This window comes from Ooceraea biroi, chromosome 9 (assembly GCF_003672135.1).
Source record: "Ooceraea biroi isolate clonal line C1 chromosome 9, Obir_v5.4, whole genome shotgun sequence".
In the NCBI taxonomy this organism is placed as follows: Eukaryota; Metazoa; Arthropoda; class Insecta; order Hymenoptera; family Formicidae; genus Ooceraea; species Ooceraea biroi.
The window spans coordinates 13,792,428-13,819,670 of record NC_039514.1 but is presented as its reverse complement, the minus strand read 5'-3'; the positions used below and the strand labels follow the sequence as shown (position 1 = coordinate 13,819,670).

At 39.0% G+C, this 27,243-nt stretch overlaps 1 protein-coding gene across 4 annotated transcripts; it reads right to left on the bottom strand.

Annotated features, from left to right (window-relative positions):
* On the bottom strand, positions 1 to 26,469 carry LOC105277306 (forkhead box protein I2). 4 transcript variants are annotated; one of them, XM_011335570.2, is made up of 9 exons: positions 26,279 to 26,469; positions 21,144 to 21,709; positions 17,562 to 17,691; positions 3,385 to 4,041; positions 2,988 to 3,189; positions 2,744 to 2,792; positions 2,474 to 2,552; positions 2,246 to 2,404; positions 1 to 1,498 (listed from the first exon to the last, which is right to left on the bottom strand). In XM_011335570.2, exons 2-9 carry the CDS (start codon positions 21,201 to 21,203, stop codon positions 1,335 to 1,337), a joined length of 1,500 nt encoding a protein of 499 aa, XP_011333872.1. In that variant the 5' UTR covers positions 21,204 to 21,709; positions 26,279 to 26,469; the 3' UTR covers positions 1 to 1,334. The 4 variants fall into 4 exon arrangements, with proteins under 4 accessions (XP_011333872.1, XP_011333873.1, XP_011333869.1 ...); XM_011335571.2 differs by having other exon boundaries at positions 2,246 to 2,395; XM_011335567.2 differs by having other exon boundaries at positions 2,246 to 2,552.
* Between the last annotated feature and the right edge of the window lie 774 nt (positions 26,470 to 27,243).

Below are 27,243 nucleotides of genomic sequence, written 5' to 3'. Positions count from 1 at the left end.
TGTCGATGATAAATAATTGAGATTTATTTCTTATCATGTCTTACAGCATTGTTACACTGTTTTTCTTTACACGTGTATTTGCGTTGAATACCACTGTATACAGCTGCCACGATAATTACACACGATCTTCGTGTGTAAATATCTCCACATTACATTCGGCAAAAACTAAGTTTAGTGGTTTATACATAAAACTAATTAACTAACAGTACGAGTGATTCTCGTAATGTCATTACATCTACGTTAATCATGTGTATTTACATCACGAACGTCGCGGGAACAATTTCGCTCTAGTCTCTACAATCCACACATAAAACATAATTGTACGATTAAAGATATAGCTCTATATTCATTGTCTCTATATTCATGCAACTTTATATATATACATAAAGTTTATAAATATATATTATATATATTATAAAACTTTATACATATATATACATATAAAAAAAAGTTTTTGCAACAAGACGACTTTTCTTTCTACTCTGTATCTTTTCTCATACGACTGTATTATTTAAATGTATTTTTCGCGTATGCAAAACATTTGTTTCGCAAAAATCGCAATTAGGGGGAAAGAAGACATCATGATTATTTTCAAGTCCAAAGCGTAAGAAGTCATTCAACACATGAAATTCTTCCCTTCCCACGATTAATTTTCGTATCTTAATCAAGAGAGTTCCGATAAATTTTCTTCCGATCGAAGCGATATCTCTTGTATCCGCATCGAATGAATTCCTCCGCCCGTTACTTTTTGTTGTTTTACTTCCCAGGATATTAAATACTGTCTAACAGTCGAGAATGATGTACGAAGATAGTATTTTCAAACCATCAATCATCATCAAAATCATCAAAAAGGATCATTTCGAAGGCGATCGCCTTGTTCTCTTTTCGCCTATTATTAGCCGACCGAAGTAGAATCGTAACAAATGCAGAAAGATTCAATCGTTGCGCGATATACGCGACACACATTGCGCCCGTCGCTTACGTATGATAACAGGAAGATACGACACGACACGTGTGTTATTTCTTCGACATGAAATTAACACAACAGTTACGCGAGTCTCACAAAAACTCGCTGTTTCCTCCTGCCGCCATTAATGTCGCGAGCATCTCAAGAATATTATTGAGAACAATCATCGAAATGTTATTCAGCGATATTCGTCAAAGTTAATTGAAATCGTGGAGCACATTAAGTTCGCGATTCGCTCACCGTCTGTAGAATCGCGAGATCCGTCATCCGCAATCGCTGCTGCTTCGTTCTCCCCTCGAATCTTCGTGACGGCAGCCCGTTGCTCGCACTGCCATTCCTCTTCTTCCTCCTTCTTCAGTTTCCGCGTTCACATGAAGCATTTGGAACGTGTCTGAAACTCCATAGGCGCAAATCCCGTCGTAGAGACGCCCGACGACGCCGCGGAGCCCATCATGCCGGACGGCATGCCGACGCCACCGACGCCACTGGTCGACACGGTATTGCTCACTGGCTCCTCCTTCACGTTCACCACTGCGACAATATACGGACGATCTATTATGATGGGATACAACATAACACTGGAACACCCATGTTAACTTGTAAAAGATAAACTTAATGTAAACGTTACAATAATACGATATTCTCATAATCCCTTCAATGGATTTCATTTTTCCATTTTATTGCAATGTGTTCCAAAAGAAGCTTTTAAATACGATTTAGAATTATGGGAAAGAGGTTACATCTAGATTGATTGCAGATTTTATGGGAAAAGATTACATCATAAAAATGAGTAATAATATTTTGGTCGTGTTTGTAGATACTGAAGTGGATGCATGATAATAATATTCATTTTGTAATTTCTCTCGTGCAATTTTGCACAAGACGGTACTTTTGTAATAAATTATCATTGGAGATTTATTCTACATATAAATTTGTAATATATTTCAAATTAAATTTGAAACATGCCATAATTATATATTACAATAAAACTGATTGATTGAAAATAGCCTAAATTCAAATTAAAATTATGCAAATTGAAATTCCAGATATAATAATCCCATTTTATTGTAAAGAAAGAGCGCTCTTCCATTCTCAGCAAAATCCTTATTTCATTAAAACCCTTAAAAAACGCTTAACAATTAAATAATTGACACACGTTATTTCATTACTATTAGTAAAAGAAGAACAGCTAAAAAAAGTTCAATGAGCCTTTGTAACTTTCGTTGATTTTTTTATTTTCTAATCGTCAGAAATATTTCACTGCAATCTTTTACTTACTCTCGGGCCAGTAGCATCTCCCGGGCATCGTGTCCGTGGGCATCGCGGAGTCGTGCCTCCTACCGCACGTGGCAAAACTGCTGCCGAAGGAGCCGCCGCCCATGGAGCCAGGCGATCCAGCCGTTCCACCTGGAACATCCAGGTAATTGCCTTGAAACGCTTTGTCTGGCCGTTCAGCATCATCCCGCTCGGCAAAAGAGGGCAGATAGTACGAGAACAGAGACTCACTTAACGAGCTGCCCAATTGGCTGTAACCGTTCATCGCCGGTATTTGCATCGACTGCATCGGCTGCAACTGTGGCTGCAGCTGTAATCGAGAAAACGTCTCATGATTCGGTCCAGAGCTGAGAGTCACCACGCTTTTAAATGCATACCATTGTCCGCCGTTACGAAAAGTCAGAATTTGAGCGTATCATTACGACGATCGTTAGAAAATTTTGAGGATAAGACATGATAAAACGTATTGCGATTTGTTATTTCTGAATTGTGAAAACTCACCGACTGACAATGGCTGTACGACAGCTGCGATTGTTGGAGACTCCATGCGCTATAATTAAAGAGAGAAGGAGCTCGTATTATTTCAGATTTGAAGTAGACATTCTATTAACAATGCAGATTGAGATATTACTAACATATGAATTTTTGGGGGAGAATAAAACAAACCGAGAAAATATCGACAAATATAAAATTAATGATTATATCTTCCACGTATGATGCGTGCGATACTTGACAATTTGAATACCTCGTATCATATCGCGTGTAAGCAGTAGGCGCGTAAGAGGGTGGTGAGTGGCCAAAGATGTTTCTAGCTCCCAAATGCATGTGAGTCGTTGAGAACGGATCGCCGAAGAGTGGTTTGTGGTGGTACGGAGCGTTCCTGTAGCGCTTCATCCGTCTTCGTCTCCGATAATTGCCGTTCTCAAACATATTATCGTACTCTGGATCTGAAATAACGCACAAGAAATACACGATTACAGATACATTCATTCACGCTCCATGGCAATTTCATATTCGTAGAAATATGATAGAAAATTCGCGTAAAACCTGCTGAATCGAACAAACTAAAGATTCCCCTTATTTCCGCAGAAACGAAACTGCACACGAACAAATACATCTAACACAGAGTATCAGCGACTCACCGAGCGTCCAAAAGTTACCCTTCCTTTCGCCGCCACCCTCCCGTGGTACCTTGACGAAGCACTCGTTGAGGGAGAGATTATGTCTAATGGAGTTCTGCCACCCCTTCTTGTTTTTCTCAAAGTATGGGAACTTGGCGGTGATGTAAGAGTAGATCTCGCTCAGGGTGGCCCTCTTCTGCGCGCTATGCTGGATCGCCATAGCGATCAGGGCGACGTAACTGAAGGGCGGCTTGCTGTTCGCGGCGACAGTGCCACCGTCGCTGCCACTGTTTCCGCTGGTAGCATTGGTAGCATTACCGGAAGCAACGGTGACCGCGGTGCTGTCTGTAGTGACGGTGACGGTGGGCGTGGAGGGTGCAGACGGTGTGGGGGGATTGCTATTGGTGGTACTGTGAAGGACGCCTGCCGGCGACGAGCCCTTGTCGTTCAGGTGAAGGTGCGTCGCACCACCAACGCTAGCTGTGCTGGTGGAGTGTATGGTGACCACGGAGCTCGGACTGTGCAGACTATAGGGATGATAACGTTGTTGGTGCGACCGGGGAACATGGTGCGATGGGGTCAGACCGCGACCCAGGCTGCCGGTCACCGTCGAAGCATCGAGATCCTTTGATGTGCCGCCGATGCAGCCGCTCGGCAGCTCAGACACGAAGTTGGTTACTGGAACAGCGAGAAACTCCAACTTCTAACAATCTGTAGATCGCAAGAATATGTAGAATCATTCGTGCGAATAATAATCCTGTGAATACTGTTTAATTAAAATGGAACCGTGTATGTATTAGGAGTGTGATTTAGTTTTGAGGGTTTTGCAACGGATGGCTGTAGTGTTAGTTTGTTCCAATAGCTGTTTCCGATAACTGTTGTTTCTTACAGTGTTGACATTATCCATGACATTTAGTAGCATTATAGCAATAGATGCAATAACAGTCGTTTTTATATCATCGTAAAAATGCAACTTCCGAAACAGCATTTTCGACATGCGTTGCTTTTGTTTTTTAATCAAAAGAAAACTGCGGCTGACGGTTATAGAATTCTTGTGGAAACTTATGGTGACTCTGCCCCATCAATTAAGACGTGTGAATGCTGGTTTAGACGCTTTAAAAGTGGTGATATTGATGTGAAGGACAAAGAACGCTCGGGACAACCAAGAAAGCTTGAAAATGCAGATTTCCAAGCATTATTGCACGAAAATCCAACAGAATCCACTTCAGAACTTGCCAGAGCATTAAATGTTGATCGTACAACAGTTACCAAACATTTGCATGAAATGGGAAAAACTCAGAAAGAAGGGAAATGGGTTCGACATGAATTATCGGAAAGTGCCATTGCGAACCGGTTGAACATTTGCATTTCGTTGATCGCCAGGCAAAAAAAGAAGAGTCTTTTGTCTCGGATTGTTACTGGGGATGAAAAGTGCATCTATTTTGATAATCCGAAACGCAGAAAATCATGGGTGGATCCAGGCGAACCATCAACATCCACTCCGAGACGCAATATTCACGGTTCAAAAGTAATGCTCTGTATTTGGTGGGATAGTGTACTATGAGCTGTTAAATCCGCATGAGACTGTCACGGCTGATCGTTATCGACACCAATTGTACAAGTTGAAGCAAGCATTGGACCAAAAACGACCACCAATTGCGAGTAAACGACGGAAAGTGATTCTTCTTCGTGACAACGCTCGACCTGACGTTGCGTTATCAGTGAAACAAACACTATTAGAGCTTGAATGGCAAGTCTTACCGCACCCCGCGTATTCTCCGAACATTGCTCCATGCGATTATTATTTGTTCCGGTCGATGCAACACGCTTTAGAGGATACACACTTTCATAATTTCGAAGAAGTGCGAAAATTCATCGACGAATGGATCAACTGAAAAGAAGAGTCATTTTATCGTGGTGGAATCCATCTCTTGCCAGAAAGATGGGAAAAAGTTATAGAAAACAAAGGAAAATATTTTGATTAAGGTATTCATTCATTATCATATTTAAATACATGCGTTTTTGAGCAAAAAAACCCTCAAAACTAAATCACACCCCTAATACTTCCTTGTAAAATATTATTAACGACAATATAATGATTCGATTGCAATTTCCGTGTTTCCAAATTAGACTTACGGAGCTAAGAACAAAAGCGGTTACAACACAGCCAATGCGTTCAATTACCAGTCAAGTTTTTTTAAAAATATCGTTCAATTTCAGATACCATAGTCTTGAAATAATTTCGTCGGAGCGATTCATGATTCATGCAGCAAGAGAATCGCGGCAATCGGAGAACCGAGACGCGCAATCGAGTATTCCGAGACGACGATCGAACGCGGCAGTTGCTCCGAGAACCTGGACAATGGAATGGTGCTCGCCACCTCCTTTCATCATCGATCGGCTTGATCTACGCGCAACGTAATTCTCAGAAATCTCGTCCGGACAAAACAATTGACCCATTTAAGAGGAACTTGTGCCCCGGGACACCCGAAGCCCACAAGAGGTTTTATGTTTAGTACCAGGAGTCGATATACAGAGCGATATACCATGAGCGAGAGAGAGAGAGAGAGAGAGAGAGAGAGAGAGAGAGAGAGCGAGCGAGCGAAGTAGAGAGCACCTCGGCGATATTCTGCGATACGCATTCCACATACTGATCTCCACAAAACGCAAAGGGATGTTTGATCGGTTTCGAAAATTCTTGAAATCTTTCGCTTATACCGAAGTTTTAGAAAAATGCATATGTGTCAAAAGACACGATAATATTATAACGCAAGATTAAAATGATGACAACAACATCTAATTCGCTGCACAATTTCGCAATATCGAAAAATGTAATTTCGCCAAATACGAACCGTCATATTTTATTGATGTAATCATTTCGCTACGTGCACGTGGTAAAAATAAAAACATATCAGAATACAGTTTCAATTGATGACTTATATCCACGCTATGTGAAAATCAGATGAATATCGCGGACATTACGGCAATATCGAGTTTTCTTGCGCGATACGCGAAGCTAACGCGAGTTACTTGGAAAAGTACGCTAATCTGTTTTTTGTTCCCTTTTCTTTTTTTTTGCGATGAAATCGCAAAACGGAACGCAACGGCGGGGCGAATCGCGTAGTCGGAAGTGCGCGAGTGCTGCGAGCGTACGGGGACGGGGCCGCATCGAATGCATCGGTGCCCCGCGGCACGTGTAACTGGAACTGGATGTAACTGGACACCAATAACTTACGTGCACGCCGCGGGCGAAATAGGGGAGTGGAAGAAAAAGAGCAAGATAAAAGCGAACGAACCCGAGGCGAGGCAAAATGTTGGAAGAAGCGGAAGAACGAAGGTCCAGCGCGCCGATTGGACGGACGAACGTAGAAATTGATCTAATTATGTTAAATCTATCCGATTATCGGTGCGGCAGAAAACAAAATTCCTCATGATCGTCGATGTTACTTAATAATTAATTCACTAAATAAACAATGTTTGATGACAAGATCGTAATTATTGACAGAAAAGAATCGAAACAGTTTATCTTTAATTTGAGAAATTAAAGATTTATTAATATAAATGATTATTTAAAAACTAAAAGATTACTAGGAACATAGAAATTTGGCTGGAATTCCTGCTTACATACGTACACTAAAAGTATAAGCATAAATAGTATAAGATACACAAGTATAAGATACATTTCCGTGTACAATATTACAAAACTTTCCACAATCTATTAATCTCTTTGTAGAGAGCGTTCTACGACAACGTATGAACGGAGCAGGATGTAAATTACACTAAAGATCACGTTAGCGGCTTTAGAGCACTACATAATTGACATCGTACTATGTATTATGAGTCGTTAACCGCGGACGTTAACGGCCACGCGAATCGCTCCAACGCTACAGCACGACGAAGAAACCACAGTGTAAAATGACGACATAAGGGCAGCATGGAGCCGTATATATCTCGATCGAAACTTTGTCGCAGCAACTCGAGTTATACATATTATTCGAAGATAAAACAATAATAATAAATTAATAATCGATAATAAATCAAATCCATCTGCAAAACAAATATAATATAAATCCCCCCGAAAATTCTTTCTTGTCCACTCACGCAATCTCATTTGTATCCAATGATTAACAGGAATCAATCGTCGATCGTCTGCAATACTGGAGCAGATGGAGAAGAAATCGGTCCGAGATCGATCCGGCATCCGCTTCGCAGCGAAAATGGCGCTCGACGACTTCTCGGCGATACGATCGGGCGCCGCGTATTTCGATCCGTCGGAGAACACGAGAGCATTACGTATCCATCATAACATCGCCGGGTTCGCCGATACTATTACCGATGGCGATTACGATCCGCGAAAACGCGAGGGCACGTGCTTCGGGGCCAGAGCCGGATCTGCCAAACAAGATGACCGCACGGACGACGGGTGTAAAATTTCCCGTATCACGAGCAAAGCACCAAGCCTCGCGCGCGTCCTGGGGAAGAGTCGTGTTGTGGAAACAAGGATACGGCCGTGCCTCGCCGTGCTCACGCATCGCCGACACATCGATCAGCGATGATCTCACGAACGTCATGCGCGGCCCGCATGACGCGGACTTCTCTTGCGAGCTTAAGAGCTTAGCAGAAGACAACACGCTCGATCGAGCTGATTAATACGATAACATGTACATGAGAATGTCATTTCAAATATGGCACACTTCGGAATTAATTATTCAAGTTTAACTACATTCGTTCAATCGTTGATTCTGAATTTGTGTAATTTAATTCTTCGGTTTATTTAATTTACTCTTCTTCTGTGAAGTTGTGAAAGAATAATATTGAAGATGAGATCTTTCAAGTATTATATTCATGTATTAAATCTGTCAAAATTTAATAAATATATCATAAATATTTACGATTATTATTATATAATAAGAAAGAAAAAAACAGTATCACCTTAAAATAATAGAATTATTTTTCAAATTATTTAAGGGTAAGAGAATTATGGTTTCTTATAGTAAAAGTGAAATAAGTAAAACACAAGAAACTATTCTTTCTATAGACTAAGATTTTCATTTCTCACAGCCTGCTTTTGGTCGAATTGCCAATTAATCTACTCGTAAACTAGCCTTTCGGATCTTTCAATCTCGCGTGTATTAACAGCAAAGTACGAAATCATATTCCGCGGATTTATCTCCGGGCCACGTCGACTCAGGTTTCTTCATATTTCCGGAAATACGATTTTTCCATCGCGAAACACGCGCGTATTCTCTATCACCGCGAGCGGACACAAATTTCAGAAATCGCTCGGAGGTCTGACTCGGAAAAAAAAGAAAAAAAAAAACAGAAAAAAAAGAGAGTAACAAGAGAGAAGAAGAAAAAGAGAGATAGATGGATTTTAATGCAACGACACTAGATTTCTCTTTTCAAACGTAGCTACTGCCAGTGGAGTGTACGATTTCCTGCAGAGCAGCGAGAGCCAGGATCATGGTACACAAGAAGAGAGGCCGGTGTTTTGAAAACAAGGATACGCTGCCGTGCTCGGCTATTGTCATAACATCGATCCACAATGATCTGATGGCCATGCGATAAACTGTATTACATGTACGAAAGTCCCAATATCAGAGGAGAACGGATAATAACGACCCGTCCGATCGAATCCGGAAAAGCGTAGCCGGCACGAAAAAACCAAACACAGAGAAAACTCAATGTGCATACTGATAATTACGAAGTAAGATTCGAGGTAACCGGCGAATTAATTGGCTTTAACTGAACGTGCCTCACGTAAAATTTATGACTACATTGTAATTCCAGAGATAGATACTTTACAGCGTACAGGTATACAGATATGCAACATATATTTGTATATTATTAAATATTTATTATCCTGAAGTTATAAATTAAGATTATGGATTATCTTCAATTTGTTTCGTTTATTCTTCCATTGTTTTCGCATATCGATTTTTCTCTTCAACATATTTATTGTATATGTTAAAATATTAATCATGTTTGATTAAATTGTGTGGGAGTGTGTGCATATTTCCAACATGGTTATTACAAATGTTTTTCTCTTACTTTCCAAATAGGAATTTTTTAGGAAGCTTTCAATACGCGTTTACATAATATAATTTAATATGTTTATGTATTATTCAATATGTTTGTTCCTATATTATACATATTTTTGTTTAACACATGATAAAATATATATAATATGTTAAAAATAATGTATTTTGTTAATAAAATATGGAATATGTAGATAAATATGTTACATAAATACGTAACATATTTACAAAGTTCGGCAAAATGTGGAAGATGCCTATCCGATGTTTGCTTCAGCGTCTTTTCGATTCGCGAATAGCGTATCACCGTTTCCACCGGAAGCTCGGCAAAGAGGAAGAAACTCGTGCGTAGTAACCCGACGTGATGCGACACGAGCGGAGCAGAACGGAAACGACAGACGAGGCGTAACGCGTAGACGGTATATCGATTAACCGGGACGACAAAGTCGATCTCCAGGGCGAAGGTTATCCCTCTTCGTCTCGTTGGCCGTCGCAGAAAACCATGGCATTCGCATTCCTGAAATGCTGCTGGGTTGAGCGAGGAATCGGCGCCGATAAGCGAAATCTGATACGTCGTGACATCACGCTGCTGCTGCTCCTCGGTGAATCGCGACGGTGACAGAACAACGACAATGAGAGGCAAAGAGATATACAGTCATCTCGTCTTCGAGGAGAACGATACCCTCGAGCTCTCAAGAGTATTCGTCATCATCGGGTACTATTCCTTTATGTTGAAAAGTGAGAATGAAGATGGAGGAAATTTCGGATGCGAATTCCATCATGTAAAAACTTGAAGAATCACCCATATACTTCGTTTATTCTTTTCTAACTTCGAGTTCAATTGTTGATGCAATTGGTCAACGTATGATCTTGAAGTAATTGAAAGCAGAAGGCTCTTTTTTTTGTCGATCTCGTTTACTGATCCGCGAGTTCCACGAACCGTAAACTGATTCCGCGTTGTGCGAATTTGCAACCTCGGCAGAACACCGACGAAGGATATCGAGGAAAGCGGTGGTTGCGTTTTCGTATTTTCCAAATAATCGACTCTGACGAAGGCCGATTTGCGTAATGTTTCTTACGTCACGCTGACTGTTGCATTCCACTCTGAAAATTGCGAAATTGGAACTTACTTATTTCTCGTGCTCCCGGCTCGTTTCTTTTAAATGTCATTTTTGTATTAAGATACGATGAAAGATCCAAAATCTCATTGTCAGCTTTTCATTACCTGACGTTAACAAAATTTCCAGAAAATCTGATAATTTATGAAAAATATCAAATTTTATAAATTTTAAAGCTTTTAAGGAAATATATGTAATTAACAAAGTGTAAGACAATTTCATATAAAGTTAGACCGTTTACAAAAGAATAACTTTAATCAATTTGTGTGCAAAATTGATATGAAAATAAAACGCGTACAACAAGACACAATTCTTTATGTTATATTATGCGACTCGTTATATTTAAATATCGGGTGAAATGTAAGACAGTTTTGTCTTCCTTCCTAAGATCATCGCGCGTAATTTCACCGGATCAGGACTATTCGCGAGAGAAAAAGAGAGAGAAAGGAAGAAAGAAAGAGGGAGAAGCAGATGTATGTCGGTCGGTGTCGCATAGCAAATCTCCAGTTGCAGTCAGGTGTTGGCGAACGTTGGATTATGACGTTATCGCAATCTTGGTACCCGTTTGCTCATCCACCTTACATACATACTCTTTTTCTCTCTCCCTTTCTCTCCTTTTCTCTCTGCCGAGCATACATGCACAACTCTCCGAGACGTGTACTACACGGAGCACGCGTTATGTTTCTACACGTATGTGCACGTGCGTGTATGGATGTATATATGAATACGTAATAGTCCGTTTCTCGCTACTGATAGCGTGTTATTCCTACGGATCACTGTTATCGTTGTTTAATATAGATTTTGCGAATTGCTGCTAATTAATTAATTCTTTTTTGAGCAACGGTATCAAAGGAAATGAGTCAACTGTTCGTGAGCAGATGGTAAACACCTACAAGTGATTAAGAAATTTTTAAGGTTTTCTTCGAAATTCGTATTGTTATTCTGAAAATTTAATCTTCATTATAAGGATTGTATTTTATGTTGAGATATTATTTGATATTTTAAATTCCTCCCGCATGTAACACTTGTCTCTATTTGTATATATGTATATTTATAGATTCTAGTTTTATTATCCTTTTTGTCTCATATAATATTCAACGCATGTAATTAAATCTCGCCAACTAGTCTCAATTAGATAGCGCAAGTGCACGTTTGGGATATCATGGCTAATGGGATTTCGTACAGCTAATTTGAGAGGATCAAGTGGCGAGGGCGCCGGGAAAGAAAGAGAAGGCCACGTGATCGCATATCGGTGTACAATTAGGGGCAGAAACATTCTGAGAACGTAATATGCTCGTTAACATCGGACCGTAAGTAGATCCTTTCACTTTATCATGAGAAAAATTAATAAAATTAAATAAAACAAAATCATTATTCATAAATCTTTTCTCTTACATAGCATTAATTTTTTCAACCATCCCGAGATGGACAATTGATTAACCATATTAAATCATATTGTTTGCGGGGTTTCTTGAAGCCCTCGTAAACACGGAACCATCACTTGAGCAAGACAATGTCCGAACAAAAGGAAAATGGGAAGAAAAAAAAGTGCATTGTACAAGTACAGAAGTTCGCGAGTGTTAATCGCGCGAAACATATCAAGCGACACAAAATAATCTCGAAGAGGGACCACATCGCCGTCGCGAAAGTGGCATATCGAACGGGCATATTACACGATAAAAGACAGAGACGAATCCCGAGAGCCAGGGGGTCATCTTGGCGACGATAGTTCATCTCGCGATATCTTCCGCATGAGCCAATCGTTGCTCGGTATCTCGACCTCACTGTCGTCGTTGTCGTGACGTAAGAGGAAAAGCACACGCAGACGTGTGCAAGTTCACGTCACGTCCGTTTTCCACAGTCCGAGCCGCATGAGAACACGTAAACTACACAGTCATCGAAAGCATTAACATCAATCCGTGAGCTTACATTTCTGATTGATGATTCTTCATTTCCTTTCTGCGCCGTGCCCCCAGCGCAGTTACACAACAATCAATCGCTCAAATCGCTAATTATATGAAAAGTAACAGCAAAAGAAATAATTGAAAAATAAACAAAAAATATACTTAATAAAAGAAAGCTAAAAGCTAAACGATATGACAGAGCTACATGTACAATCGACTTTCCAAAACAAGATAAAATTTTTCTTTTGAAGAACAAACGTTACATTCTGTTCTTGATAGAAAATTGGAGTACAAGGAGCACTGAAATTGCCATTTTGGCATTATTGCCATTATGTGTATCATTATTATCTGTCATGACCAACATGACTCGATATATTATAATTGTCAGCGTTGTTGTTGATCACGTGCAGACAATGCTGTTAGTGCGGACTTTATTGCCGTGAATTCACATTATCTGATCTTCTTTTTCTTTTGTATTTTTATCACTTTGTCGAGATGTTGTTATTGGTATCGATATCAACTACAAAATCGACATTATGAACTCGCGTTCACGTGGGTACACAACTCGCATGATTCGCGACGTAATGAGCATTCAGAATCTCCGTTCATTAATACTCCAGCATGATAAGGCTGAATTTCGACAACGAGCGGCAAATGAGAGAGAGAAAGAGACGGAGAAATGGTCTCGCGATGCGATAATGCCGTGCGCGCGTTCTCAGACTTCTTTTTCGCTTCGTGACGATGATGAGAACGACGACGATCCGTCGTTATCTCAGTCACTATCGTGTTTTGCCATTGTAAATACGCAGCGCGCGCGCGGCACCGAGTGCTGTTTTGCACAGGCGTCGTATCCGCTGCCGCCGTCGCTCGGCATTGATTAATCGCGAGGAGCACCCTCGCGCACAGCCGGCGACGATCGCGCAATCGTCCATCGCCAGCGAGAGTCGGAAAAGAGCGAAGTCGGGTCGATTACCTAACGGACGATTGATGGGCGAGACATTTTCGACAACATCGGGAAGGCTCAACCGTGTCTTGTCGATTTGAATCAATCAGCTCTTTCGCATCTCTCGCACCATTTTGTTCTTTTTATCACTTCCCTGCGACAAATGCGATTATCACTTGATATACACGAGTTCGGTCACTAAAATTTGTATCTAGATCATATCCAATTTCAATATTTTAATATTTGCCAACCTGTAATTATAGGTGATTTAGTTATGATAATGCAAGATGCCATTAGCTACAACAATCTTTGAAGATACCGAAATTAAAATATCGAGAAAGATGACATCAGAAATAAGAAGGAGAAAAGTGATATTGTGTTTGAAAAGAGAAAAACCTGAAAAAACTCATAAGGAAAGAAAAAAGGAAAACTACTTGTCCATTCTTCATTAAAACATTAATTGTCGAAACATTTGGTGTGGCAATTCAACACAATATCTTGATATACAATTTAGTAACGAATAAATTACAATTAGTAATTATTTTTTTATGTAGAACGCATGTTTGCAACGAAATGCTGTGATGAAATCCTTTTGTTGAAGTTTAATTTTTATTTGACTGTTCCAGTTATTGATGTAACGTCCGACTACTAATTAGTTCAGACACATTCAGAGTATTCCGAATGACGTTCCGATGACTTAATCGAGAAGACGAGCTCGAGCACTATCGGTCTGGGAATCCCATGAATGACGTTGAGCAAGTTTTATTTGAAACTTTTAATACTTTGTACTTTAGTAAACACATCAATAATCATGCGGCATAATTTTAAATTCGAATTAAATTGACTAGGATCGATTGTTCCAACTTCTAAGCTTTACCCGACAGTATTATATCTTCATCTCTTTTTTAGAACTTATCTTAAAAGAGACAAAGATATGCCTACCTGTCGGATAACACTTACCAAGAAGTTGAAACAATCGGTCCTTATATCTACACACTCATCATCCTCAATAGAGTTGACCAGAACGAGTGTTGTTCATTTTGATCGCCGAAGGCGTAACTGATAGTGCAAGGCTTATCACGGAACTTTGGCAGTCTCTGACAATTTCTACTGCAATGAGAACGACGTAACCACCATTCGCGATAACGCTCGCGCGCAATACCCCTCTTATCATGAAATTAGCGATTGCCTCCATGCCGATTGTCCTTGTTTACTACGCATCTCTATTATTATGTGAATTTTACGCGACGATTACACCCGCGGCCCGATTTTGAAGTAAATAAACAGGGTCACCGATCCGGATTTTCCTCGATCTCTATCTTTATACCGTACGCGATTGTCTCTGAGCGATTTCATGATGTCGGAGGGATCCGAAAAGAAAGGAAATAATTATTAACCATTTCGGATTATTATGAGAAGTGAAAAATTGAGAAATAAAAAAAGACGAGAATAAAAGAGAATGTGGCAGTAGCTGTAAGAAAATTCGGGAAATTTTTGAGAAGTGAAATAACATTGGATTTTACATTAAGTATTATTTAAGGTACAAGATAAATATGCTCACAATTGTCTCTATTAAAACTTTCTCCATTATAATATGAAGTATTGATAAAATATTTTTTTAGACGGCTCATAGTCACAATTTGGCTTATGCGCAATATGATCCTGTTTTCAAAATAATCTACACTTGTCACAGAAGAAAAATCTATAAAGTACAATAGATGATGACACATGCAAAAATAATAAATAACAGAAATGTGAATTAAATAATAATGAAAAACTACATCTTCCTGTTTAAGAACTTTTATAATGTAATAGTATATTGTGCAACGATCCTTCGTATACGACATTTTCACTAATCGCGAGAAGAAATCTTTTCCAGATTGCAATCAAAATAAACCGTAATATAAAGGCCGTGATGCTCGTAACAGCAGCAGCGTAACAGTAATTAGATCAACGTTTAAGCGATAATCGGCTACCCTATAATTAGACGTATTAGCTATTTCGTACGACTTTATCGTCCGGCCTTTATTGCCACGATAAACTTGCGTATAATCATTATTAAGCGGCGAATAGGCGCGCGTGAACTATAACGATGTAGAACACGAGCCATGACCCCGCCGTCGCACATCATGTTCAGCCACGTTATGTATGATCGTTCATCTACACACAAAGTGTGTTTTATTATTCATTGCTGATGATGCTAAAATTGTTCTGTCCCTTTTGTTTAAATTTTGTCCAAATGCTGGACAAAGATGGGACCACGACATTGTTTTTGTAAAAATACAAACTTAATTTGCATTTTTAAATCATTTTAATTCCAATTGGATTTGATTTCTAAGTTGATGCCGCGTCTATTATGTTATTGAATGTTTGTAGAAACATCTTAAAGTTGTTTCTAATACTTTTATATCAGGTATTTGAACATTCCTCTCACATACAACCAGCGTGAGAAATAGGACCTCTAATATTAAATACTAAACATTAATAACATCAATTTACAATGCGATATATTACGAAAGAGCTTTGCACGACTATGATCTGTCTTTCAAAGAAATATCTCGCGACTGTTGCGCACGTCTCTATTTGATAGACTTATCTCGACCAAGACTTGAAACTACTAAGGATTATCATCGCTTCGCGCATATCTTCGTAACACCGAGAGGACATCGATACCCGTCTAGGATTTCACTCCTGTAAGTAAGAGGCCGGCGGGATTAATCGGTGAGCAGGAGCCATGTCGGCGAGGTCGTAATCTCGGCCTATCTATTCATCCGGACATTCAGCGATTAGCGAATAATAAAGTTCGGTAACACGAGACTGCGCTTATCGTTCTCTTACTCTCTTTGTTATTATCTTCTCCTGAATGCTCTTCTTGCCGACCAACCGAACGACCAGGAGCGATGGTGCACAGAAAGACGAGCCCCGGACAATCGCATACCAAAGATAATCGACTACTGCCGAGAATGAAAGAGAAAAAGTCTGTGTACACGTATGTATACGTAAAATTTATTTAACTATCAAGGATTATAATAATTCAAGATGACACCAGATAAAATTCATGTTCGTCGCTACATGCGAGTATTAATTTAAGGGAAATGCTACCAAAACGAAAAGATGAATTTATCAAACTTATGGTGATGATATTGCACGTGCTGAGATACAGGAGACAGGTTAAATGACTCAGAAATGATGATTTCAACCCGAATGACAGGTGGCACATTAGAGTTTCAACGGATCTCCGATAGAGAAGAAAACAAACGATTTAGAAGCATTATGGAAGGAAAATGCGGAGAGAACCATATTATAAGTAGTGTAGATTGTCTCCGTTTCACCGAACGAAAAACTCAAACTGCATCATGTACGCATCGCTAAATCGGCCGATAATAAATCTTCAACGCTAACGTCGTCGAACGTTAAATCATATGCGTTTCGTCACCGCGAGACAAATGGCAGGATATTTCCATGCCTCTGCGGAATTAGGAGCGCCGTCGACGACGATTTTGTCGGTGTTGAACAAGACTATAATCACGTGAAACGAGAGAAAGGGAGAGAGGAGGAGGGAGAGAAAGAGAGATGTACGTGTGACTAAACGCCGCGCGGAAAGATCGGGGCTCTTTTCGGGCACGCAAGCCTCCCGCGGTATATCATTCTCTCTTCTTTCTCGCTCTCCCGGGGAAAGTCAACGTCGTTGCGCCGTCGTTCCTTCGCGAGGAGCTCCAGACCCTCCCTCGCGACGGCGACGACGATGACACACTCTCAGCTCGCGAGATTACAGTTTTGTATTATTAGAACGTAGCTACAACCCGTTCTGTCTCATTTTCACCGAGGCAGCCGTTCGTTCGATTCGAGATTCGTTCGGAAAAATTGTCACCCCGATGATCCAGATTCTATTTAATCAACTTAGAATTCATTGGAATTAAGTTGGGAGTAATCCTGAATTGGACGTTAAGATAGTTACATGTACATATCATATATTTTTAATAATTTAATAAGAATTCATTTCTTTAGTCATTTCCTATAAATGCGTTGTATGAATTAAATACTGAGATGTCGATATGAATGCGAACTATTGTTCGAAAATTGCCTATTTCATGCGATCCAGCGTGTAAGATTCCTTTTTTCATTGGAGAGATTTATGATGTTTAGAAACAGCTTGCAATGACCCGGCGTAACGGAAATGATGACAAGTAGGACGTACCTTGATGAAGAGACGGTAGCGGTGACGGCGGCGACAGCTGAAACGGCTCTTGTTTGATCTTTAGGGAATGAGAAGAGTCCTGCATACCGAGACCTGTGGCGCTCAGATTGCCATTCCCTTGCTGTAGTTCCTGAAAAAATCGTTGTCAGATTAATACCACTACTCAATCTCTCATTTTCTTATAAATATGGTGCAGTTTTGTAAATCGACAAGCGAGCAAACATATTAGAAATAATTCTTTCAACACCCTATTTATTTGATTGTGTCGTAAAAGCGTTTAACGTTACATTTGAATTATTTAAGATTAAAGTCCTTAGTTTATATGATGGCCCATATTCAGGCCTACAACGAGGTTTAAAAGCTTTTCAGTCACTTTTAAAGGCGGTTTTAAAGGCATTGTCGGCGCCGTAATTCTACGTCATTTTTAAGTCTTTTAAGTTTTTTAAGCTGGTTGCCGGCAATATAGTTCTACTTCATTTCAAAATCTATAGCTATCTAACAAAAAAGCATTCATCTATGGATGCTTGGAAATTGTAGGCAGCGTCCACTAAGGCTCTCACGTCAGAACCGTTGGCTACGAGTGTAGTACATCAGTTTGCAATTCAAAAAGCTGACACGACATAAATCTTGGATAAAAGACGGCGTATCAACAAGATAAATCCATATTCCGGTCTAAAATCCAGTTTAAAATACTCTCTAAAATATTATTGCCTCTCATAGTAGAATTGGACGAAGAGGTAAACGAACCGTGAAATTACCGACTCGAGAGCAAAGAAGCTAGACTTTCTTCCTGTGAAGAACAAGAGAGAAAACCCGAGATAGGGTAGTTCCTAAAAGACTTTTGGCTTGCTGCTTGCGATGTTTGAAGTGCCGTCGCCGAAAGCTTATAAACACGGACTCAGTGTTGTGACATCGTATTATGCCAGGGCCAAACTTACGGTCTCGCTAGATCGTTAATTTGCGATCCGGTTTTACGATACCCCTGCGCACCCTCCCAGTAACGACCCGTTTGCGAAATCCTTCAATCGCTGAAAACTCGGAAGAAACTTTTCTGGAAAGAATCTTAGTATTCGCAAATTGGAGATGTATCGTACTAGTTCTATTCTAGTCAGAATATACCTGTTACATTCGGAAAAAAGTTACAAGAGAATTTCTTATAGGCGCAATTTCTATATCATTCAATTAAAAAAATGTTTATATAATGCTAGTTTTAATTGCAACATATAAATATATGAAGCTCTATTTATAAATAATCATTCTCTAATCACGTTTAGCTAAACACAGTTTAGCATTTTGATAATTTCCTGCATGTAACATGTGAATCAACACATTATCTCGAAAATTCATTAAATTCTCTTTATTAATTCTTTATAAATAATATTAATTATTATGGAGTACCAATTACCTTTAATAATTACAGATTAGAGAGGAAATTGCTCTTATTAATCAATTTATAGCTTATGAAAATAAATAAACATATTCATTGCTTACAAATTATGAAATATGTGTAGCATAATCTTGCTAAAAAAAGGGTTTAAGAGCATAGTCTTATGCTACCGCTCCTGCAGTTTATATTGCGATAATGTTCGCAACATCTTATTGCACCAAAAATAAATTCAAAAGTGCTATCACGTTTCTGGCCAGAATTGGCATGCCGCAATCTTCTTTTGTTCGTTTGTGCGTACGATCGTATCGGACCAAGAAATCTCGAAAATATTCCAGTCATTCACTTACTTAATCACAGAGAAATTACGCAGAAGTTATCGCCAGTTAATTATCTCCACTGAAAAAAAAGATATCAAACTAAATTCGAACGCAACTCCGCAACTTTTTAACGCCATGTATGCTCCCACAATTATACAAGAATTCAATTTTTCTTATCAATGTGCACTAGCTCACGATACATCATTCCAAAATTTACAGAGAAATATGAGACTCATTTGTCAATAATTTTTAAGCAAAGATCTTTATAGTAGATAAGTAAATATTACAAGATATTACAAGAAAAAATTTTGATATTACTTTTTTTACTAAAAGATTTCTACTATTTTATTACTATATTCTACTAAAAGATTTCTCTTTTTGTTAATAAAAATTCAAAATTATAATAGAAAAGATAATGATAATATTTCTCATCATTAATCTTTTGAAAGCTCAAATAGATTACGTTGAAGAATCTTGTCTTGAAAATCCTTGAAGAGTGGTCAAACAGCGAGCAGTACAAGTGAACAGTAATCAGAATTGTCATCGATTTTTAGCTTATGTTCGCGATGTGGATCGCCGCGCTGGCGGATCGATGGAATGACGCACGATAACCCACTTTTAATCCATTCAGTGATACCGACAAATCGCGCAAATGACGACGCATAATGTCGACGCTGAAATCCGTCATTGACGATGAAACTCTTGACCGACATTCGTTTGTCAGAGTGGCTCGAGTTCCATAAAATTCTAAAGTCATAAAAGTTATTAAACACGCACTTTTTACACTTGTTCTCTTCGTTACTTTCACACTCAAAATGCGAGACTAGTTTTGTAATTTAGATAAAAACAAATCTGTAGGAACTTAGGTACAAATAAAACAGAAGGAAATCTAGTAAGATCGCTGCCACAAAATTCTGACAAGAATCTTCGACAATCGAGAAAAGCTCTCGAATAATGTGCAAAATTACCGCGCGGTAAATCTTGAGGCAAAGACGTGCATCGCGTGGAGTCGTTGCGAAATTTTCGAGGTCATGACCCCCCTCCGACTCTTTTTTTTTATTTCTCTGTCGGAAGATAACGAGAGCGTATGTAGCGACGCTAAGTCGAGCACTACTCGCGCCGTTCCGTGAAACAGAAAACTCTGCGGAAAAGCAAGCAAGTAACCGCAAAAACAATTGTCTAAATATTTCAAATACATGTAAAGAGAATAGTGGATCCACAAGTCGTACATTACTCGTTTATTACTGCAAGCGTAGCTACAAAAGCGCGTCCCGAATATCCGGTGTTTTGTTTTAAGATGTCCAAGCACTCAATTTTGGCTATCTTCATTCGATATCGCAGAATTCTTTAATCAATCGTCAATTCTATATTTTCTCAAAAATATTTTCCACAAGTGGCACATATATATTTTTTATCTTACAGATATATGTAAGAATTGATATCTCTTTTATAAATATGAAAACACATAATGTATTTCAAGAAAAGTAAAAACAAAAGTGGTAATAATTAAATTCAGGAATCATGACCGATAACCCATGTCGTATCAGTCACTTGTTTCACAAAAATTCATTCACGAAGCTGAAAATAAGTTTGTTAAATTCGTTTACACATGCTTTGTACTCTTTGATATGATATTTTGATTTTATACAAAAAGCTAATTGTAAACTTTTTCTGTTAATAACAAAAAGAGATAGTAATAATATAATTAGGCAAAACTATAATAAAATTAGGTAATTATAATTGACACACAATACAGCACCAGTTTTTTAATCTGCGAAATCTTTTTTAGACTTGCAGATTGAATTCGTTAAATCCGTCTCTCTGCTTTTATTTTTCATTAATTTAAAAATGATACTATTATTGATTTATTTGACTTACCCCGGAGACAGGAATGATGTGCGAAACCATCCTGGATCTGTCCACGGATATGTAATTCATAAAGGCGTCGGCAGTCGCCGCTGCATCTACACTTTGCTGCTGTTGCTGCTGCAACTCCAGCCAATCACTAGATTCTCCACAATTCTCCACAACTGCACCGGCGACGGATCTCACATTAACAAAAAGTCCAGTAATCCCTTCGTGATCGATATCGTCGGAATATCCGAAATCTTATTTCACTGACACTTGACGATCGAACGACCGTCTTTGTTCCATGCTCTCAAAACTGTCCAAAATAAGTGAAACATTCGTTTTCGATAGCGACACAATTTTCACACAATATCAAGTCTGTAAAGTTTATAACAATAAATAAGCACAACAGTAAATCTGCATATAAAAGAAGATAAAATTGTCCATACAATAATAATAGTTCGTATTGTTCCCTCTCCGACGAAATAGTACACCACAAAAACGAGTTTGATACGTCCCGCGTTTTATAATTTCGTCGAGTGCGAAAAGTTTCGAAGTGCAGCATGAACCGCAAGCGAATCACACAGTTGAGATATCTGTAACAGACATAACATGTGTCTTCCATGAAATTATAGTATACAAGAGTGTAGATTAATTGGAAACGGAGAAACAATTAAATTGTTTGTTTAGAGAAAATGCTATATTAACTGGAAATATATTTTGTCCACATAAAATCATACAACATTTCAGAAATGTCGATTCAAGCGAGTTTCAAATTTATACGTTTAAAACGAGGCCAATAGGAAACATTTTTACGGTACTACAAAATAAATATATTGTATCATATTCGTATATCATATAACATGTGTAATAAAATAATATATATACTATTTTCATGATTTTAGAATTACGACAAAAGATAATTTGTTTTAATTACAGGTGCAAATTAAAAATAAACTGTTTCAGATAGATATATATGTTGTCGTTAAGATTAAAGAATATTCGAAAATAGACATTTGTGTATCATTTAATTTCAAAAAATAGAAAAAACTCTAAAAGCCAAATTTATACTGGAATATAAAATTTTACTAAAATTTTTTCTAGAAAGAAAAGACTTGTAACATCTTGATGAGATATATCTGAATATATAATAAATACAATATTTATTATATAATTAATATATCATAAAAAATTACATAAAACTATTACTACTACTGTCTACTATACTAATATAAATAATAATATAAATAAATAATCGTTTTCTTATATATTTTTATTTGTGATTGTCATCAGAAATTATTATTATATTTATAATAACTTATTTATTTCCGTAACACATAAACTGCAGCTTTACTTGTTACCTTTCCGTAATTATTAATTCAATTAACGTGAATTATCTATAAGGCCGATAAAACCAGCTAACGCAATCATTAACGTAATGTTATCCAACATCAAAATAAAAATCCAATGTATACGCGGCAATCGATAAGAGTTCGATAACTACGTATTTTGCTGTGATTTCAGGCAGAAAATTAGTAAATCAAAATGAAAAGAAGATACATATACAAATTTAATCGAAGTGTTCATCCTATATATTTCCATTTTTAAGCTCATATCTTAAACAAAAAGTGAAAACATTAAGAAGTTTATTCTACAGACGTTCCATAACTTCACAACTTATGTGCACATATCCTCCTTCTCTCAACAAATAAATAGACAAATTATAGAATTTATATACAAACTTGAAACAAGAAAATTACTGATCAATCATGAAATCATGTCCGCTGTTAGTATCTTTAGATGGATTCATCATTACTGAACGTCGATGAGCACAAGTTTTGAGTCTCGACAAGGTGCATCGGTGTTTTCCAACTCCGAGAAACACGAATGTAGGGATCAGTTCGAACGGTGTTCGATGACATCGAAATCCAAGTTCTAATGTGTTCTAAACGACAGTGACACATTGCTCGACCGTCAGCCGACGTATTAAACTATTTTCATTGGAACGCCAGCCAACAAACGACACGCCAATTCCCATGGATTTAAAATCCATTATTATTGAATTGAGTTTTCCAATACAATTTTGTTACGAATCAATCACGCATGCACAAGCCAATTCTTAAACATTTTCACATGCTCATCTACTGTTTAATCTTCAACTTCCTATCAAATGGAGACTGTATTCTGCCACTGTATCAAGAAATGTTATACGAATTTCACGAGATTACTTGCTGTATCGGACAACTTACAAACTCGCTTCGAACCAAACAAAAACGAAAATAAATAACAAACATTTGCTACAGTTATTGTTATGAAACTGTAGGATATTTTAGTTACTGTTAGTACGTCTTTGTTGTATGTTTGTGTATGTCAGTATGCAAAAAAATATGCCGTTTGTAGTAGCTTTAGATTTAAGACATTTGTACGGATCGATACGTTCAATATTATATATTATAATTGATACTTTTAATTCCCGTGATCGCAATAGAGAAAGGCGACGGCGCTGGCCTGCATGCGAAATAACTCATTGCGCCGCAAGGTAAAGTGACTATTATTTTTTAAAATATACAACTTATTAAACATTGTATTCACTTTTATTACATATTTATTGTCCCAACAAAACAATATTTAACCTTACTTTCGAACAGTACTTTCAATTACTCGAGAAGCTACTTTGTCGCGGCTCTTCAAATTTGTATAGAAAAAACTTCGCGACTTTCAGGGAATTCTTTTCTTCTACAGCGACAAGCGAATTACAAGTATGATTGTGTAAAAGCGGAAAGGTTTACTTCGATAGAAATTTTCATGCGTTTTCACGAGGAGGCTGAACTCGCGAGATTCAACCAGTTCGATAATATGAATCCTGCTTAAAATGCGCCGTCCACCGACCTGGTTTCGGCGGGGTGATGAGCGTGCAACAGCTGAGCACTTAACGCCCTTAGCGACGATGAGGCTCGCTAGAAAGAAGCCCCGAGGGACTCATCACGGCACTTCCGCCGGTGCGCGAGGACAGACGAACTCGCATCGTCGTCGACCGCGACGATAAATCCCGCACTCGATCAGCGGCCTCTGTTTACGATTTTTCGGTCGTTCCCCTCTTATAATAGCTGGTTCTAAGCGCTTCCAAATATCTTGAAAACTTTTAGACGCGGGACTGATCGCGTGTTAGCACGAAGGCGCATCATCAATCACTTGTCCGCACTAGTAACCGGAGCAGATACTTATGTATTTATATATTTATATCGAAGTGGCAGGAAACCGCTCAGTCGCATTGTCGATTAGATTACGTGTTTGTTTCGGACGACAGTACGATTCTGTCCTCGTCAATTCGTAATCCGCCGTGATTCTGGTAACGAAAGATCTGTTGCGAGTGGTCGCGGGTGATGAGAGATAAGTGCCGTTAATCGAACGGCTTGATTATGTCCGGTTTTTTTTCGATGTCCAGACATGTACTACGTTTACGCGAGCGTTACTTCTGTAATAATTTACTCGAATCATCGTAACTTGCTGCGTTTACGCTGCGCGTAAACCAATAATTCCCCGTTTACGCGCAGCGAATTATCGTAAGTTATGAATTAGGAATCGCGAATTACGAATCGCGCATAGTTTGGCGCTAGCTCAAACGTAGGGCCACTTCGACCAAACTCCGATTCATTTAATCGTCGATTAACTTGCAGGGCGACTAACATAAAATCTCCAATAATATAATTCTCGTATATAAATAATATAAGTTTTACGTTGGTCGCCCTGTAAGTTAATCGACGATTAAATTAATCGGAGTTTGATCGAAGCCCGAAATGATGTAATCGAGTAATCGGCGTTGACGCGTTCGCACTAGTGCCTGCGCGAGCGGCGGCGCCGGCGCCGGTCGGTGCGACAGACGCGCCGCCAACTCTTTTCGCGAAACGAGGAAAAATCTCCGGCTTATCTCGGCGGCGAGATGCAGCAAGAAGAGAATTTATCCCGCTGTTTAGTAAACATCGCCTCTGCTCTCTACAAATCGCGTAACGAAGTTTACAAACTCCGCGGCGATCTCGTGCGCCGCCCGCGAGTCCTCGGAAGATAGTCAAATGTTATACAAAATCGCGGCACGTTCCACGCGGGATGATTTACTTCTTTTTCCCAAGCACGCGCGCTCCGCGCGATAACGCGGGATTTCATTCATCGATTACCCCGCGGCTCTCTCTTTTTCCCTTTTGCCGTCGGGACGCAGCGTGTTCGCGCCTAACTCCAGGCGGGCGGGAAAAATCGGGGAACCCTTCGCTAATTCTTCGTAATCGCGTAAATTGGATATATGATTGATAATGATAATCATGTCTCATTGTTAGAAGTCATACATGCAAGAAAACGATGCGCGACTTATTCACAGTTCAAATGCGGAGCAGATATTTCTGTACGTGTAAGTTTTTCAATCTATTTTTGCGACAGAGGTATATGCAAAATAAATTCTGCCAAATGATATTTTCTACAGTTCTCATCATGTTCTTGTCGATTCATGCACGGTCTCCAGCTGTCAAGATCAAATCAAGATCAGTATGTTCAATCGAACTTGCAAACTGATCAGTTCTCCTTCACAAGCCTTTCACAAAGAGAACTTTTAATTTAGCAGAAAAATATTTAGCAAAAAGAGGAATTGAAGAATCTTCTTTGCATTACTTTTATTATGGTATTCGAACAATTTAAGTTTTGATCTCAAAAAGATCCTTTAACCTCAAGAAGATCATTTGAATCTTTTTGACATGAAGGACAAACATCTATTCGAGCTATAACTTACAACTTTACCTTACTGACCAATCTTTCGTTCGTTAATGATATATTGGGTCAGTGAAAAAGTTCGATTCGATTTTTTGCGTCAAATTTTACTTTATTGCATTTAGTAGCACCAAATATTTGTTAACAAAGTAATCGCGATCATTGCTTACGATTAGACGTCATTATCTACATTATTGCCTGTATCACATGTACGTGGCGATTTGATGTTGAAAAACCGTACCGAACTTTTTCATCCAATATATACGATTAGTAATCAATTCCAACAGTTCAGTTACGTTCCACTGGTTCCATCGAATCGTTCACACTCACTCAAAACTCGTGTTTATCTTTCAAAACAATTGGAATAACTTGCTCCCGCGTCCCGCTCGATCTTTCATCTAAACGCTACTTACCATTGTTACCTGCCGCATCTCCCCGCGAATCGAATCCGCTCAATCACTCCGTTTAACGCGTCGCTTGTCGAACGACGCAGCCTCTGCGAAACTCATGCGATACGCTCGAGCGAAACAGACGGATGAAGACCGCGTGCACGAGAAACGGGCGCGAGCAGAGACGAGACCAAGCCGGGAGGCAAACTCGAGACACTAGGCTGTAAAAGAAACGACGCCCGCGCCGGCGAGCTAGTGCGCGCATGCGCGCGCCTCCACGGCATGCGCCATAGGCGGGGCCTGGGTTCTCTTGTTTCACTACCGCTGCAACTTCAGACCGCCCTCTCCGGCGCGGCGCATGCGCGTTGTACGCTCCTGCCGACTCCTCGATGATTTCACGTCGCGTTTGCTCCACTCACGGTACGATACGTTAATTTTCAAGCAGCATCTGCATTATCGAATCGAGTCTCGAGCCGAATCCCGAATTAAGCTACCTGATGAAAGTGCGGTCGACTTTCTATCACGGCAAGTCCAGCGCCGTCGCGAATATAGTTGAAAAATATATTTTGCTTGCACGTATTTATTTATATTTTCGCTCTGCTCGGAGGTACATCCGTTGCACTGTCCAACAACACGTAGAACTTTGTTGTCCAACAAAACATATAACCGCATAAAGTCAAGTTCACATTATCGAACTGAGATGCGAGTCAATAATCTACATAACGAATAATTTAACTTTCTCAATGCCATTTTTAGATACGTGCAAGAAACATAGTGGACATGAGTGGCATCGAGTTGCCTTAAAATTGAAATAGGGGATTTAAAGAGAAAAAAAGACTGCTCTTGCAATTCTACACACATAGACCGTGATAGACAAAAAGTTGAAAAAGCAAGACCAAATTGTATTCCATGCATGCAGTAGTATATTTCGGACACGTTATACAAGTTTTAAAATATTTGTGTTTGGGTTTCCTTCAGTTTTTGATTCG

Excerpts from the sequence above, each read along its gene's own strand:
- LOC105277306 (XM_011335567.2), bottom strand. The coding sequence starts at position 21,203 with ATGAATTACATATCCGTGGACAGATCCAGGATGGTTTCGCACATCATT. Across the intron at positions 2,793-2,987 it reads TACACGCGATATGATACGAG|CGCATGGAGTCTCCAACAAT; the intron begins GTATTCAAATTG and ends CTTTAATTATAG. Across the intron at positions 1,499-2,245 it reads GAGATGCTACTGGCCCGAGA|TGGTGAACGTGAAGGAGGAG; the intron begins GTAAGTAAAAGA and ends ATATTGTCGCAG.